This window comes from Sinocyclocheilus grahami, unplaced genomic scaffold (genome assembly GCF_001515645.1).
Source record: "Sinocyclocheilus grahami isolate Dianchi unplaced genomic scaffold, SAMN03320097.WGS_v1.1 scaffold283.1, whole genome shotgun sequence".
In the NCBI taxonomy this organism is placed as follows: Eukaryota; Metazoa; Chordata; class Actinopteri; order Cypriniformes; family Cyprinidae; genus Sinocyclocheilus; species Sinocyclocheilus grahami.
In genome coordinates this window covers 944816-963602 of record NW_015505462.1, presented here as the reverse complement: position 1 = coordinate 963602, position 18787 = coordinate 944816, and the positions used below count along the sequence as shown (strand labels likewise).

General features: G+C 36.2%; 1 protein-coding gene across 4 annotated transcripts in view; it reads left to right on the top strand.

Moving 5' to 3' along the window:
* LOC107600383 (TBC1 domain family member 4-like) overlaps positions 1-18787 on the top strand; it is a 32954-nt gene that overhangs the window by 13321 nt on the left and 846 nt on the right. Inside the window, exons 8-20 of one of the 4 annotated variants that reach the window (XM_016292260.1) lie at positions 1294-1413; positions 3371-3421; positions 5589-5797; positions 6713-6865; positions 9825-9976; positions 11628-11837; positions 12883-12885; positions 13869-14030; positions 14717-14875; positions 14991-15235; positions 16343-16502; positions 16703-16872; positions 18123-18299. In XM_016292260.1, the coding sequence (XP_016147746.1) occupies positions 1294-1413; positions 3371-3421; positions 5589-5797; positions 6713-6865; positions 9825-9976; positions 11628-11837; positions 12883-12885; positions 13869-14030; positions 14717-14875; positions 14991-15235; positions 16343-16502; positions 16703-16872; positions 18123-18299 (1971 nt within the window). Of the gene's footprint in view, positions 1-1290; positions 1414-3370; positions 3422-5588; positions 5798-6712; positions 6866-9824; positions 9977-11627; positions 11838-12882; positions 12886-13868; positions 14031-14716; positions 14876-14990; positions 15236-16342; positions 16503-16702; positions 16873-18122; positions 18300-18787 lie in introns of all 4 variants that reach the window. The other 3 variants (XM_016292264.1, XM_016292261.1, XM_016292262.1) reach the window with 3 other exon arrangements.

The following is an 18787-nucleotide window of genomic DNA, read 5'->3' as shown; positions in this document are numbered from 1 at the left end:
CACCAGCTTAGTTTCTAAACGAATCAGCCGTTTTGAATGAATGAGTCAATGGATCACTCATTAAGACGGAAACTTGCTGCCACCTACTGGCGGCTTTACTGTCATATTTATTTATCCATTACAGGCTTAAACCAACCAAGGTGCTATCTCAAAAACACACTCTGCAAAATATGGTAATTAGCACCATCAAAAAAAAAAAAAGAAATTTTGTGTCAATATTGCACACCCCTAAAATAACCAAGCATCATCTTTAAAAAAAAAAGTTGTCCTAGATTTTTTTAATTTTATTATATTGTAGTTTGTATGGTTAATATTAATGTAATTGTGAGCAAACTAGGGTTTAACAAAAGGTAATTCGGCCCGCACAAGGGGACATTTTCTCCGATTCGGCCCTCAACCTTAAATGAGTTTGACACCCCTGCTCTAATTGGATAAGACAGATTGTGTAAGTGTCATCTGAACAGCTATAGATTAGAACAGAGCTCCTGAATGAATGCAGCTGCCCTTCTGAGTGTGTGGTATGGTACATTCTCAAGAGTACTTCGTCTCTGGAAAAATGTCTTATGTCTAACTGCTTTTAAAGCAATGCAGTCAAAATTAATGCTATTTACATTCTTAATTTATATTCTTGGTCTTATTTTGAATGATTTATCAGTGCACATTACAACTTTCCTTTTCCATTAATAACACTTAGCTTGTGGCTATTGGTTAGTGTGTATTGAATAATATAAGCATGCATATTAATATAATGTATGTATGTGTGTACATTGATCAAGCGTGATAGTAAATACATTTATAATGTTACAAAACTATTCTATTTCAAATAAATGTTGTTCTTTTAAATGTTCTGTTCATCAACAAATTGTGAAAGAAATGTATCACAGTTTCCAAATAAATAAATAAATAGCTAAACTGAAGTATCATGTGACACTGAAGACTGGAGTAATGGCTGCTGAAAAGGAACAAATTACATTTTATTATATATATTGAAATAGAAAATAATTTATTTTAAATTGAAAATTGGGGGTGGGGGAAGACATAATTAGCAAGGCTTCCAATGCACTTAATCTGTGCTTTAAGCTCTATTGTGTTTCTGTGGTAGAGCGTTGTTTTAGACAGGTGATGATTTATCCCTGATGCCTGGTGGTCTTTCTTCCATTATTTTATAATCTATTGAGTGAAATGTCACCAAGTGCAGAACACGGTTTTCACAGATCTGTCACAAAACTGTCTAGTTGTATGGCACATTCATTCTCGCTTACTCGCTCCCTTTTTTCCTTTGTGGGACAGCAGAATGCTTCTGGCAGCACCATGACCTCTGATAACTCCAGTGCAGGCCGCAATAAACTGGACGCGTTGAAGAACAAAGCCCGGAGTTCTCTGACAAGCTCCCTGGAGAACATCATCTCACGAGTATGTGTGTGTTGTCCATCTATGTCAGCGGTGGCGAACTCCAGTCCTGGAGAGCCGCAGCCCTGCAGAGTACAGCTCCAACCCTAATTAAAACTCACCTGCCTGTAGCTTTCTAGTAACCCTTCAGACCTTGATTAGCTTGTTCAGGTGTGTTTGATTAGGGTTGAAGCAAAACTCTGCAGGGCTGCGGCTCTCCAGGACCGACGTTCGCCACCCCTTATTTTATAGCAGCGAGTTGTGCATGGTCACAACTTATTTTTCGTTTTAATCTTATTATTTATAATGAATCATATATCATACACATTGTGGTATTGTAGCAGTGAGTTGCGAATGGGCAAAAAAATTAAGCTACAATTAAAAAAATGTATTTACTTTTTTACTAATAATCTTTCACTTAACCTTATTTCCACACAATTATTTATAATAAATCACATCACAGACATCATAAAAACACGTTGTAGTTGTGCATGGACACAACCTTGATTTTTCATTAAAAATTTTTTGTAGATGTTTTGTAATTTTTTTTTTACTTAACCTTTTTCCACACAATTATTTATAAATCCCACTGTAGGCATTGTGCCATCGTAGTGGCAAGTTGTGCATGGGCATAATAATAATAATAATAGTTTTTATTATTGCAGTTGTTGTTTTTGAAGATTGCTGATTTTCTATGGTTATGGATGTTTGTCTACTATTAGAAAGGTTTGAGGGGGTTTGAGCTCATACATATTTAATTTGAGTATTAAAAAAAATACCATAGTATTTTTATGCATTGTACTTTTGAATGCATTAAAGACGTGAGATATGCAGGGCAGAAAGCGCTGAATGCTGTGATTCTCTTGAGCACAGGGGTCACCGCAAACCTCCTCCTCATCCAAACCGGCTCTGACAGGAGAGCTGTGCTGCCGCAGAGAGTTTCAGCACGCTGCTTCACCGTTATACTGATAGCATGAGTGCAAACCTAACCTGAGATCATCTCCTGATTAAACCCTCACAACACAACAACTCTAATATAGTGAGACGTCAAATTTTAACACTCAGATTTAATGTATTTCTGAGCTCAAACACCCTCAAACTTTTCTAATAGTACAAAAGAATAAGCAAAAAGCACAAAATCTCAATATTTGAAAAAACAATCATAGTTTGACCATTTTCTGAAGAAAATGTGGGCATTTCTCCATGCACAACTCACACTCAGAAAAAAAGGTACAAAAGCTGTCACTGGGGAGGTACACATTTGTACATTTTGTACCCCTAAGTCAGCGGTGGCGAACTCCAGTCCTGGAGAGCCGCAGCCCTGCAGAGTACAGCTCCAACCCTAATTAAAACTCACCTGCCTGTAGCTTTCTAGTAACCCTTCAGACCTTGATTAGCTTGTTCAGGTGTGTTTGATTAGGGTTGAAGCAAAACTCTGCAGGGCTGCGGCTCTCCAGGACCGACGTTCGCCACCCCTGATCTATGTCTTTGTGATCTATGAATGGGGATTGACCCATTTACCCCACCCCTGTACTGAATAATGCCTTTGTTTGTGTACAGTATTACAAGGAATTAACCATCTGCTGTATTTACTCACAAAACAATATCTATGTGTAAGGATAAAGATCAGCTATGCCTGAATTCTCCATTAGATGTGTGTGTGTTCAGTTAAAGGAACAGTTTCAATCATTTGCTCACAATCATGTTGTTCCAAACCTGTATACATTTTTATATTTCTATATTTTTCGATGGGCACTATTTGATTTTGATACATGGAAAAGAGTAGCATTATAATTTTTCAAAATATCATCTTTTGTGTGTTCCATGAAAAATATAATACAGGTTTGTGAATGATGGATGACATGTTGATTAAATGATGACAGAATCTTTGTTTTATTCATGTGTAAATGTCAATCCTGACATTCAAGCAGGTTGCTGATGGTTTTATATTTTAATTTTGTTGTTTAATTTTCTTTCCTAGGGGGCCAACCGTATGCGAATGCGTCTCGGCAGCATGGGAAGTTTTGACCGCGTGAGTATCACACAACACGTGAAGACCAGGATCTGTCATTTTAACCCCAGCTCTTGTTGTCTCCCTGCCAAGAATCACGTCTCTGTTCTTCCCCTGCCAGCAAGCATGTCTCTGTGGTGTCAATTACCACCGCATACTGAAAATAATACCAATGCTGTGTTATGATACACTACATTATGATACACTTTTCAGCATCAGCTTGAGGAATAGGATTGAATCTGGCCTGTCAGCCTTGCTTATTGGGGGGTGGCTTGTTTTGACCCGGTCCACCTCGCTGTCTCGGTGGGGTGTGAAATATGAGGTGTGTGTGATGGTAAGCTCGGGTCTCTGGACATGTCTCCATGGAAAATAAATCAGTCAGCTCTTCCTTCCCACAGGGTCCTCACATGGCCTCAGAGGCACTGCCAATTTTTGAGCACCTTCAGCTCTCAATAACATGTTACAATCCAGCAACTCCTTGTTTATGGCTCTCTTCCAAGTTATATGTACTGTGAATCAGTTCTGAGAATTATTATCATATAGTGAATCTAAAACAATGATGAAAATGATTGATTTAAAAGGATAGTTCACCCAAAAATGAAACTTCTGTCATCATTTACTCACTCCCATGTTGTCCAAATGACTTACTTTCTCCTAATATATATATATATATATATAGAGAGAGAGAGAGAGAGAGAGTATATGTATAAAGCGAGAGAAATGTATCAGTAAATGTTTTTTTTTCTCTCTATACAATGGAAGTCAGTGGTCAGCAAAACTGTTTGGTTACCAACATTCTTCAAAATATCTTCCTTTGTTTTTAACAGAAGAAGTCATACAGTTTTGGAGCAACATGATGGTGAAATTATGACAATTTAAATTTTTGGGTGAACTATCCCTTTAAACCATTTTTGTAAAATGAAATAAAATCATAATTGAAAAATAACAGTATTAATAGGATTACCAAAAAAACCCAAAAAACTAAACTAAAGGGAGTGATTGGGGAAAGTAATCTAAGTAAAATAATAATCAACAAAAATAGAATAAATATAGGGTTTCTAAGGTAATGGAAAACCTGGAAATATCAGGGAAGTTTATATTTGAATATTATTAAATTTATGTAGTGAATATCCATTTGTCTAGTTATGCTCTGCTTTGAAATATTTCATTGGCTAAATATTGATTAACTTAATCCCAAACAATATTAATGTCTATTTTTAAAAACCCTTATCCAGAATTCAAAAACAACTGGAAGAATAATGGAAATTCATTGGTCAAATTGTGTTCAAACCCCAGTTGAAAAATGCGGCAATCTATAACAAAATATCAAACCAAGTGGTATCCATAAACAATGATCAGTCATAAAAAAAGGGTTTTAACTTTTTCCTCAGTACTAACTTTTCTTTTCTGAGCCATTTGTACAATTACAATTAACCAACTGGTTCCAAATTGATCAAACTTACACTATATAAAGATTCCCATTCCCTTTGTGTTACCCTGCCAAGAGAACTATTATGTTGTTTGGATCATTTGTTTTTCCCAAATTTAGCTGTAAGCAGCTGAAGGAAGTGGGCAGGGTTTGTGATTTGTGCAGGTGGAAGGAGAGAGAGCATTGTGCAGCCGTTGTTGGTTTCCTGGCCCTGCTGTGTACTGACTCACAGGAGAGCATGGGTTCAGTAGCGCAGGGACAGGAAACAGAGTGAGGAAGTGAGACTTTTCCTATAGCCATGACAGTAAACAGCAGCCAAAACCTCCATTGTGCTGCGGTCCACCTCCAACAGCTCATGTGTGCCTGATGTGGCTCTGACACAGACTATTAACATACAATAGTGTGTGCAGTCACGCTACCACCAACATAGCCACTTCTGCCTGGGGAAGCGAACCGAGACTCAGGTTGGACGGGGAGAGGGAAATGCTGGGTGAGTCGAGAATCAGTAGTTTGATAAAGCTGACGTCAAGTCATTTGTTTTGCTTGGTCTGAAACTTGAAGGTTATACATGCATCTCTCAGTAGATTGCTTGTTTCTGTCTGGCAAGTAGTTGAATTTGAGGTTTGACTCTTGGAAAAGCTGAGCTTGTGGATTTTAAAGTTTGAGGATTTCAAAGATATATTTTGAATACAATATCGTTGTACGTCAGGGTGTTGGGTCCATCTCAACACTGACCTGGTTCATCCTCTGTTCACCCAGCAGGCTGACTCCCCTGGTGATTCCCCACCTGGGACTCCACCCAGTTACCTTGAGGAGGACCCAGATGCCCCGCAGTTCCGTCGCCGGGCGCACACCTTCAGCCACCCGCCCATCAAAAAAAAGATCTCCTTCACTGAGGTTTCCTCCCAGGCCTGTAAGGCTCCGCTGCGGCGACAGCAGTCTTTGGCCCCAGAGCTGCTGCAGAGCAGGTAATGCATCACTTCCTGTTTGCTCTCATGTGATAGTCGTATATCTTTCCATCTGTTTTTCAGCAGTCATATGATGTACAGAATGTTGCAGCAATGCACTGACATGCTGAAAACAGCTTGTTGTGTATAATTGCAAAAATCATAGATATGGTTCCATACAGTACATATAAACTGATAAAAGTGATTGATTTTAGCATGGAGAGAGCATGTGGCATGTTTTGTGTGTATTGTTGGATTTAGCACTAATTCACATTATTTAGAAAATTACTAAAACTAGAGGATATGATGCTTATATGACTTTTATTGTTTAACATTTTTGTGATCTGTATATGTTTTTTTTTAATAAATCAGCATTTTTAATGGGATAATAAATTCTGTCAAATGTTTAAACATTTTTATTCAACTTAATTATATTATATGGTAGTTAATTCAACCAGTATCAGCATTAGCTGAGAAATTCCCCCAACTGAAGACATTTTATTATTGTGTTGGAATATTATTAAGGAATTTACATACAGGTCAGGGCGCCTGAATTGGTAATTTGCTTTGATTTTGTTTGGATGTGTTAATTTACCAATAACCAATACATGGCTGATATTAAAAAAATATGTTCTTATTATTTTTTTATTTAAAAAACTATAAAAATGTAAAATTAAATTGGATAATAATTTTGCGGTCTGCTAAAGATTGTTTAGTAGTTATGTCAGAAGTTTTACTTTTTTTTTTTACACTAAAAAAAAGTAATAAAAGAATCTCCAGTTCCCAGGCAAAACCTGAAATTGTTATGCTCACTTGAAGGAATCTTTCATCTGCTCACAAGCACTCGTGTTCTAGATTGTGGTTTCATGGGAGGGTTTAGTCCTCTGTAAAGTAATGTGTATTTGTTGTGGGCCTTTTATGTTTCGGCTCCCTCAGCACCGTTGGTTTCTCGAGAGTGCGCAGTGTCTCTGAGAGCGAGTCCTACTTCAGTCTCTCATCCTCCTTCCACACCCCCACTTTCCTGAAAACCTTTTACCAGGGCTCCCTTAGCTCACTGGCCTCCCTGTCGGACGGCGAGAGTCTTAAGAGGTGAGAGGGGGCATCGGTTTCAGACCGTTCAGTGTTCGTTTCCCCCCGGGGGTGCCTGAGATTCGAGCTGATGGTGGCTGCCTTCTCTGCGCCTGTCTGTTTCTTAACCCAAAGGCTTCAGTCACTTTGTCATCAGTCAGGAAGGACCACTTCTGTAACTTACTCTCTCTCTTCCTGTCGAAATTGTTGGACTTTGTCATTGTCCACTGGACAAGAGGGATGCTAAACCTCATTTGCATGTTGGTGTCTTTACTAACTAATGGTAAACAAAAGCATTTATCATCTATATCTCATTAAACAACTAGCGCAGAACTTTCTACTAATCTATACTCTATTGTGTTTAAATATTGACAAAAATGTACACTGTTATGTTGGATAATAATTCCGAATTAATTTTTAAATGGTGTTTCCGGGTTGGTTTGAATAATTCGAGATGGTTTTTAGTTTGTCTGACTCATCTTATTTTTTTTTCTTCTTTTTTGTAAATAGTTTTCAAATAGGTCAGAATAGATATGTCAGATTTTCAGTTAAAGGTGCACTAAGCGATTTTTGCCAAACGATGTTGATATTTGAAAGCACCAAAACAAACACGCCCATACCCCAACAAGACTTCGCCCCTATTTTGATAACTCCGCCTACATGTACGTACTCCGTACACAACCCTGGCAGCGACGATGGTGGAATTTGCTATGCCTGCCGGCTGCAGCATATTCAAGCAAAAGCCAACACAGATTAGTTGCGTGAAACAAAGCAAAATCAACGTAACTCACCTATCAAGAAGAAACAAAGCAACCCCGGCGTCCGATTCTAGGCCTTCCCGCTCCTTGAGTTCTCTCCACCACTGGAAAGCTGCTCCAATATTTATGAGGGTCCTACCTCTTGCCTGATCGTAACCCTTCTTTTTAATGTTTTGTTCCTCCTTTTTTTATCTGCTTTCTTTCGCTATCTATAGTCGATCTGCTAATATCCGTCCTGTGCACTCACTGAGCGCTCTCTTCTCCCTATCATTACTAGACATGCCCATTACTGCTGATTGGCAGCAAGTGTGTTTTGAGACTCTGTCTGACACGGTGGTCAAAAGGGTTTTCAAATATTGCTTAGAGCACCTTTAAGCAAAATAAATCACCAGCTTAGCCAGGCTGGGAGACCATTTCAAACCAGTTAAAACATTCAAACCAGTTTTATGATGGTGTTTTCAACAAGATCTTTAATTAAAGCTAAACTGCAACAATGACTTGTTCAGAAATCTTTGGATGTCTGACATCAAAAAGCGACATTAACACACACCCACATTTACAGAACATTTCAACAACACCAGTTTGATGTTGCTATTAAAGGGATAGTTCACCCAAAAGTGAATCATGTGATGAACCATGGCATTTACTCACCCTCATGGTGTTCCAGACCTGTATGACTTTCTTCTGTGGAACATACAAGAAGATATACAATGGAAGTCAATGGTAACTGTTTGGTTACCAACAATTTTAAAATATATTTTGTGTTTTGTAGAAGAAATGACAGGAGGGTGAGCAAATGATGACCAAATTGTTTGGGTAAACTGTTAAATATATTTTATGTTCTAAAACCAGTTAATGGGGTCATATAACACATTACACTTTTTCTCAGGGTTAACCCTTTTTTGTGCTAAAAACAGTCCATTTGGATTTACATAGCCATTTGCAGCCTCTCTCTGACACTTAAAGCTCCTCCAGTGAATGGAATATATATCAGTGGTTGTCAAGGGCGAGTGTATTAAAACAGTGAAACCATGTGTGGAATATAGAAACTCTCCCAAGGGTCTCTTAACAGGACAATACTGTTTGACCAGACTTTTGTGCTAGTGGCTTGAACGACAAGCACTCTTTCATCTGAACAACAGCCACCTTGGACTCACTGACAAATGATGTTCCTCGATGTGTATTTGCCCTTCATTTGTTTGACATAGTGGGCTCCAATGCTTTGCGTGCTCTGAAAGAAGGAGATAACATTTAAAATGTCACATCCTTTTCTACAAATTGGAGAGAAGGTCCTTCTCTCTGTGTGTTGAATGTCACCAGCTGTCTCTTTTAATTGAATGTGCGGCACACCTGTCCGTGTGGTGGTCAGGGTTGGTCCATTTCTCTAGCCAGCATGTTATGCATAACATTTAAACTTGTTTCACGCTTTCATTAACTCTGCCTGAAGTGTCCTTGCTGTCGCTTGTGTATTGTTGTGGTAACTAAGCAAAGAGACAGATACAAGGAACATAGAGACTAGCAGGATGAAACCGATTTGATTACAGCCACATCTTATTCCTGACTTGGATATTAAACATCTATTTCAGCTTCTTGGACTTGGAAATCCTTAAAAAATCTCATATCTAATGGAAAAAAAAGATTATACATACACACACACACAGATGTATTGTGGTGTCCTCAAAAATATTAAGTAGCACAAATTTTTTCAACATTGATGATAATAAGAAATGTTTCTTGAGCACCAAATCAGCATATTAGAATGATTTCTGAAGGAACATGTGACAATTAACAGGAATAAATTACATTGTAAAATTTAAATTTTTATTTATTTATTTGTTCGTACATAAGTTGACTGAATGTTTTGAATTGATTGTTGGTGAAAAGATCTAAAGAATGATATCTGTGTAAATTTCCTTTGTGCATTATTTAGTTATTCCTCATTCTGTCCACTTCCTAATGCTTTTCTCTTTCCTTAAAACTGGTTATCTGTGTTTTATGTACTTTATGCATGAAACCAATTAACATGTATTATGACCATCTAAATGCACTGATGGTTAATGCTTATGAGATTTTGCTTAAATGTACTGCTGAATGAACATGTTACACAAATATGTGTTGTTTATTAGCTTATAGCTGCTCTGGCCACCTGTATTGAGAGTACACGGCCTACAAATGTTGCTTGTCTACTCATTTGTATAAGCATATCTTTTGTTTTTCTATAGTGGTAATGGAGAGGGCAGGAAGAGGTCTCTGTCCGGTTGTAGCACCGATTCTTTGACCTTGGTGCCTCCACGCAGAGTTTCTTGGCGCCAGAAGATTTTCCTAAGGGTGGCGTCACCCATGAACAAACCCTCTGCATCTATGCAAAACGTGGGTGGGTACACATGCTCGAGCGCACACACAGACAAGCAGACAGGTGCAACATTACACCCTCTTCTCCCAGCAGTCTATTTATAGTCAACATGGCAGGAAAAATCATTGTTCTGCAAGCTTTAGAACTTCAAGATAATTCTTTCTTTTGAGATTCAAGAAAAATAAACTGTAACAATGGTATATAATATAAAGAAGTAAATACATGATATAAATAATAATAATAATATAGTTAGTTAATAGTATATTTTGTATACTATTATATTATTACATTTTATAATAGTGCTATCCAAAATAAAAGTTTTTTGTTTACATAATATATGTATGTGTACTGTCTGTGCATATTTATATGTATATATAAATACACACACACATGTACACTACCGCTCAAAAGTTTGGGATCAGTAAGACTTGTAATGTTTTTAAAGACTTCTCTTATGCTCATCAAGGCTGCATTTTTTTGATCAAAAATACAGAAAAAACTGTAATCTTGCAAAATGTTATTACAATATAAAATGATGCTTTCTATTTTAATATACTTTCAAATATAATTTATTTCTGTGATGCAATGCTGAATTTCCATCAGCCATTACTCCTGCATAAAGTGTCACATGATCCTTCAGAAATCATTCTAAAATGCTGATTTATTATCAGTGCTGCTTAATATTTTTTTGGAACATATGATACTTTTTTTCAGGATTCTTTGATGAATAAAAAGTTAAAAAGAAGAGCATTTATTTAAAATAGAAATCTTTTCTAACAATATACACTACTGTTCAAAAGTTTTTGGTCAGTTAATTTTTATTTCTTTTTTTGAAAGAAATTAAAACTTTTTTTCAGCAAGGATGTGTTAAATTAATAAGAAGTGATAGCAAAGATTTATGTTGTTAGAAAAGATTTCTATTTTAAATAAATGCTCTTCTTTTTAACTTTTTATTCATCAAAGAATCCTGAAAAAAAGTATCATATGTTCCAAAAAAATATTTGGCAGCACAACTGTTGCCAACATTGATAATTCTAATAATAAATCAGCATATTAGAATGATTTCTGAAGGATCATGTGACACTTTATGCAGGAGTAATGGCTGATGGAAATTCAGCTTTTCATCACAGAAATAAATTATATTTTAAAGGATATTAAAATAGAAAGCATTATTTTATATTGTTATAACATTTTGTATATATATATATATATATATATATATACTGTATATATATATTGATATAATATTGATATATGATTTATATTATATGTAAATATAAATATATACTACATATATTTCTTAAATATATACATGTATGTGTGTATATTTATATACATATGTAAACAAACCTTTATTTTGGATGCTATTAATCATGATTAATCAATTTGACAGCACTATTTTATAATAATAATCAATAATAATAACTATTCTTATTATATAAAATATTTTTTTGTGTATATTTTATGTAACATTGAATTACCTTATTGAACAGTGTGTATATCTTGATATATGAATATGGTAATGTAATACAATGGTATTGGTACAATGGTATTGCCATTGATGTCATAGTACCATCACAATAGTTTTATGTCAGGGAAATCACTTTATTATCTTTACATGCAATTTGAGCATGAGTCTTTGACATTTTGGTCTGCATCTGCTGTTTTGCAGACCACATGGATGGCCGGGAACTGCTGCCACTTTCTCCTCGGGCTTTGAACCAGGATCAAAACCCTCAGGTCAGCCCCTTGACCCCAGAGCAGGGCTTTGGTGGAGAGAAGGGCCGGCGGAGCCCAGCTGATTACAGGGCCCTGTGGAAGAAAGCCATCCACCAACAGATTTTGCTCATCCGCATGGAGAAAGAGAATCAGCGCCTGGAGGGTTAGTGTTTCTACTCATATTCCCCTCTCTTATAATTTAACCTTCCTTTCATTTTGGATTTGCGTTTCATTTGGGATGACTATATTACCATTTTTCTGAAGGCATACAATAGGTTTGTGTTAGAAACGGATCCAAATTTAAGTTGATACTCACTGATAATCTTGCTGTGTTGTTTCGATAACAAAAGACATGAAATCCAATGACATTTTGTGTCTTGGACATCAAACCTGCCAAAACGCATCTAGACATAGCTATTTTGAGTATGTAAATAATACTAAAATCACACTGGAGATTCTTCAAAGCATCTACTTTTGTGCTGCGTAAAAGAAAGTCAGTCATGTTTGGAATGACATGAGGGTGGGTAAATAATGACCAAATTTTTATTTTTTAGGTGAACTATCCCTTTAAATAGTAGCTCAAACATGGCACTTACGCCAGTGTCATGGGTTTGATTCCCAGGGAATGCATATATTAAGTTCTAAAATGATATAAAATTGTAATCTTGAATCAATCTAATTCACTGTATAAATGTGTCTGTCAATTGCGTAAAAACCTAGAGCAGTAATTCAGCGTATATGGGACATTATGGAGTCACAGACGAGGGAGTGTTTCCTCCCGTCACTCTGATTAGACTGTTGTTTTTGCCCTGGCCTTATTTTTAGAGGGGCAAGTGCCACTGCCTCTATTTTACATTCTGGGGCAAAGTTAATTATAGTTTGGAATGTCTGGATGATGTTCACGTTCTTTAAGAGTGCACTTTCAGTTCTGTTACCACTAGGCTACATAATTAGCCTTAGTCTTTCAAATAAAAAAAAATAGTTAGTCTTTCAAAAAATATCAGTCATTCAGTCTCTTTAACACATTATGTGTTATTGTTTATTACTTAAACTTTGCTTTGGAGCAGCAAAGCGTTGTGAAATATTGCCCTCTGTTGGCCAAACTGCATCACACATGAGACTTAAGCCACTTTTCTACCTTTTTGGTGTTTTCTGTCTGTTTTTGTGTACTCTTGGATGGGCTGAACTGAATAAACATGTCTGAGTAGAAGGTAAGAATATACGGCAATGGCATTGACGTCTCGCCAGAATGGGCTGCACTTCAAGCAGTTGTTGGCATGATATCATTGTTTGGCTACAATGTAGTATACAAACCAGCATGAGGCAGATAGCTACATGTTCTCAAGTGCAGATAATCAATAACAGTTGTCTTGTAGGATATCATTTTCTCCTTTTGAGTCCATTGGTTGCAGAGTTGCCTCAGTTCTGGAGTCTAACAGAGTGTCTTTCTCTTCTCTTCTGTGCAAAGATGCTCATGTATGCTTTTAACTTGGATAGTGAAAAATGTGTTGTGATGCTTTGTTAAGGTTATTTTAAAAGGCCGTGCCATATCTTAATCCACTCTGAACCTTGTCTAAAGTTGCTATGGAAACTTATGGTGCATGTAACCCAGAATATTCCTCGATCAGAAGCGTGCTACAGTTTATTTGCAGTGATGCATGCTTGCCTGTGAGGCTTCCAGTGTACATGCATTGCTATAAAGGCACTTTTTATTTGTTTTTACAAACAGAAACTGACAAAATTATTGCATGCATGACATTGAATACTTGTTAGTGGTTTTCAACAGATTTTGCTTGTGGACCCAGATTTTACACAATACCAAAACTGCAAATAAATAAAACGTTCTCAAAATAATGTGATGAATGACATATTTTTAATATGAATTTATTTAGGAACATATTTTGAGAATATATATTTTAATATGTTTTTAAAATAATGTGATGAATGTCATTTTTATTATGAATCGTATTAATGAATTTTAATTAAAAGATATGAATGAATTTTAATTACAATTTAAATTGCGTTTAGCATTGTTTTTCCCTTCTGTCTACATTTTGGGTCACACCTCATGATGCCCTTTCATTTTGACACTCAGAATGCTTTTAGATCCAAAGTAATATATAATAACAATACGTTAATATGTCAATTGTTCTGTTGAATGCTAAACCTGACTATCGGTTTTCTCACCTTGCAGCCAGCCGTGATGAATTGCACATTCGGAAAATGAAGCTGGACTACCAGGAAGTGTGTCAGTGCTCAAAAGAGGTGCAGGCCCTTTGGGACAGGAAATTGAGCAGTCCCTGCCGCACTAAAGTACAATGGGACAAAGAAGAGATCCACGGTGCTGTCTGTCAAGGTATAAGCTGTTTAATCTTTATACTTCCATCAATAAAATCCTAAGATTTTGGTCTACATCAGCTTTTGTTTCTAGCTACCGTTCAAAAATTAGGGGTTAGTAAGATTTTGAAAGAAGTCTCTTATGCTCCGCAAAGCAAACGGTAATAATCTGAATTACTATTACAATTTAAAATAGCCGTTTTCTAATTTAATATATTTTAAAAATATAATTTATTCTTGTGTTGGCAGCAGAATTTTAATAAGTCATTACTCTACTCTTCAGTGTCACATGATGCTTCAGAAATCATTTTAATAATGATGATTTGGTGCTCAAAAACCACTTATTATTATCATTGTTGAAAACAGTTGTTTGGCTTAATGTTTTTGTGGAAAGAATACATTTGAAGGATACTTTGATGAATGGATAGTTCAAAAGAACAGCGTTTATTTGTAATACAACATTTTTGTAATGTTGTAAAAATCTTTCTTTTAAAAATCTGTTTTTAGCAATTTAATGTGTATTACATTTGCTATTTAAACATTTTAATATCTTTAAAAGAAACTTTCTGACCCCAAACGTTTCAATAGTGTGAACATATTTATAGAAATACATACTTTTACATGTGAAATAGTTTTGCTATTGTATATTCTTAATAACCCTTAGAGTTTGCTCACGTTGTTTGTTTGCATGCCTGTGCTCTGTAGGTGTCCCCAAAAGTCGGCGAGGTGAAGTGTGGCTCCTGCTCTCCCAGCAGTATCGTTTGCGTCACCGTCTGCCGCAGAGGCAGCAGCCCCCTGAAACGCCTTATCAGGATCTCCTCAAACAGCTCACAGCACAGCAACACGCCATCCTGGTCGACCTTGGTCTGTATCTAACCAAAGCACTTATGGTTTATGCTGCTAATTCACATGAACATCAGAATATGAGTACATTTTTGACCCAGTACATTACTGAAGTGATGTCCCCCATCCTTTCCAGGCCGGACATTCCCAACACACCAGTATTTCAGCACTCAGCTGGGAGCTGGACAGCTGTCTCTGTACAATCTTCTAAAGGCCTACTCCCTGCTGGACACGGAGGTGGGCTACTGCCAGGGGATCAGTTTTGTGGCCGGTTTGCTGCTGTTGCATATGAGCGAGGAACAGGCTTTCGACACTCTCAAGTTCCTCATGTACGACCTAGGCATTCGCCGGCAGTACCGTCCCGACATGATCTCTCTGCAGGTGCGCTGTGCGTGTAAGAGTATCAGTTTTCACTAGTTCATGTTTTTCTTTCAGAACCGGTATGCTTGCTTATTTAAAGTATGCCTATTGTCAAATGTAGCAGGACTGGTTTTTGTAACAATTAATGGAATGAGTGTGTATCTCAATTAGTTGAACTGAGTGTTAGATAAGTACTTTCTTATTTCATTAAAAACTAGATTATTAACGTGACTGAATAAATGAAATGAATGGTACTTTTGACACATTAGTTTAATATTATGTACATTGCAGTAAACATAGTGGCTTAAACAGCTTGAATTGGCATATTTGGCTAGCTAAATACTACTCGGTTTTTCTTGGTAACACCTCTTTTATCAGACATTTTCATTTATAATATAAATGAATAACAAATATGGCAAAGAATAGGTTATTTTTAAAGTGTCATTGGTAACTGAAACATTAGGTGTCAGTGTAACAACTAGCCACTGTTGAAGTTGCCAGCGAAACAGAAATGTTGACATTTGTTTTTTAAATTGTGTACATTTTAGTCATCATAGTGGCTAAAAAAGCTTGGATCACCATGTTTAGATCACATGACCAGCCAAATACTACTCATAATGCATCTTTTATGGGACACTTTAATTTATAAAGTTAATAATAAATATGGTCGTTAATAGGGTATTGTTACAGTGTCCTTCTTAACTAAAATGTTTTTGCTCAATGCTACATCTACACCACTAGGTGTCAGTTTAACTTTCAAAGCAGCTGTTTTATTGCCTGGCGAAACAAATGAAAATTTAAGAAGAAAAAAAAAAAATATATATTTTTTTAAATGTTGTGCTGTACTTTTAGTGAATGTAAATTCCGCATAACATTTTTGTTGTAAGGAAAAGAACAGCAAGTATTTTTAATACACTTGACTTAAACACACATTTGCTCAAGCGGTATTCAAACAGCCGTCGCCACCTTTGTACACTGTTTCCTCCTCAGCTGTTAGTGGTTATTCATCATCAGATGTGCCAATGTTTAATCCCATGAGAGAAACACTGTCTCAGCCAGTCGCATTTAAGCCTGTTCAAAGTTCACTCCTCTAAGTGTGAGGACTTTTTCTTCTTTCTCTGTCTGTAGATCCAGATGTACCAGCTGTCCCGACTGTTGCACGATTATCACCGTAACCTGTACACTCACCTGGAGGAGCACGAGATCTGTCCCAGCCTGTACGCCGCACCCTGGTTTCTCACTCTCTTCGCCTCTCAGTTCCAGCTTGGCTTTGTTGCCCGTATATTTGGTATATTTCACTTCCTTTCTAATTAATTTACGCAGACCTGAATGAATGTATGCAATGGGGTTCAGGTGAACCTGAGGATAGTGGTGAAATGATCTTGTGTGTTAAAATGTATGTATTCCACACATAAGTCAAGTATTGTAGCCAATGCATAGCCTTTGACCCATGACATGACTTAAGCATGTATGTGTGCTGTGTGCCAGACCTCCTGTTTGTCCAAGGCACGGAGGCGATTTTTAAGGTGGCCCTGTGTTTGCTAAGCAGCCACGAGGGAGAGATACTGGAGTGTGACGGCTTTGAAAGTATTGTAGACTACCTTAAATCCACCATCCCCACCCTCACTCACAGCCAGATGGAAGAGACAATCACCAAGGTACATTTAAAATGGAATAAACTTTCCTGATGCATGTCTGGGGTTTTTTTGTTTAAAGATTTATTTCATTTTTTTCATTATCAAGATATAACTTTACTATAAAATGTATGTGAATGTATAAGGTAAAGAGTAAGTTTTTGATCCTGTCAACCCTTTGTGTTTCACCTTTTATTTTATTTTATTATTATTATTTTTTTGGCTTTGTTAGTTTTCAATATTTGGTCTACTGTTTGACCAAACAATTTTTTTAGACATTCAAATATTCCATACAATCTATCAGTTAATATAAGTATATAAGTAATATCAGCCATAGTGTTATTTAGTATTATTTATAAACTATTATAATATTTCTGAATATTTTAGCATTTTTATATTTTTAGTTTTTCTTTTCAGTTGTAGTACTTCAGTTTATATACATTTACATATGAACATTTCAAATGTTCATTTACATAAATTTACAGTTTCGGTTGTTCATCTAATATTTATATTAATGTATTTTTCAGCTTTATTTTAGTTACTGAAAACAATTTTCAGTAGTTTTAGTTATCAATAGCAACACTGGCTGCTATGATTTTTAATATCTCTTCCTTGACTTAAACTAAAAATATCTTTTTATATTTTTCGTTTTGAGATGTAGACTGGATGCTATTCTGTAAAGTAAGCTTATGGTAAAAATAGATTGTGTGACAACAGTGTAGCATAGTACTGTTTGAAACCTTTTTTTGTTGCATACTGAATACTGTTTAACATACTATTTTAATAGTAGGCAGAACACAGTGTTGCATGTGAAAAATGTAGTACACTAGAATGCAGTCTATTTAACCACTAGGTGGTGCAGCTTGCTTTTCAAAAATAAAAAAGACTGTTTTGTGATGAACCAGAACAAGATGACAAAAATACAATTCGGCAACACTTTAAATTAGGGGACACATATTCACAATTAATTAACAGTTTTCCCTAAATAAACTCCTAAATTGCTGCTTATTGATGGTATGTAAGGTAGACGTTTTGGTATTGGGTAGGGTTAAGGGATCTAGAATATGCTCATGCAGAATAAGGCATTAATATGTGCTAATAAACAGCAAATATGCTTGTAAAATGCATGCTAATAAGCAACTAGTTAATAGAGAATAGTGTTTCCAAATGTAAAGGGTTTCTTACCAAAAATTAATTGATTAGAATTTTTATTTTCGTTTGTTTGTTTATATTTGGATATACTTTATGGTATCAATATGAAATGTCGTTTGCAGGCAACTGAGATGGATATCTCCAAGCAGCTGCATGCGTATGAAGTGGAGTACCACGTCCTGCAGGATGAGCTGTCAGACGCTCCTCCACCATCAGAGGACTCTGATAGACTTGATAAACTGGAGAAAGCCAATGCCCAGCTCAAGAAACAGAACATGGACTTACTAGAGAAACTGCAGGTAGATGTATAACAATCAAAAATAGCACAAGTAGTGGTTTGAAAAGCAGCAAAATGTTTTGTGCCGTCATTGGCAGTGTGGGGCAGCACAGTACAAAAGCCAAACAGCCTGAAACCTAAGATCTTTACAGATACACTTCTCAGTTTACTACCGAAGAATATTAAAATGGTATTTTGGTTCAGTGTCTTACATTTCAAATTAAAGTAATGGAAATTCAATTGATAATAGCTTTTTGATTTATCATCTGCTAGTGTTTATGGATGTGGGATAATGAATTATCCTTGAAACTCCATTAGTCTAAACATGTAACGTCACAACATGCTCAACTTGCTGCTAAAAACAAGCTGTTCCTAGAAACATGATATAAAGGAGAGTGAAAAGATATTTGGCTCCCTTAGCAAATTTTCCAGATTAACGTAATAGTATTTGGATGCAAAACTGACAATTATTAATACTATTAGTTGAGCCATTGACACAGCTTATTTTAT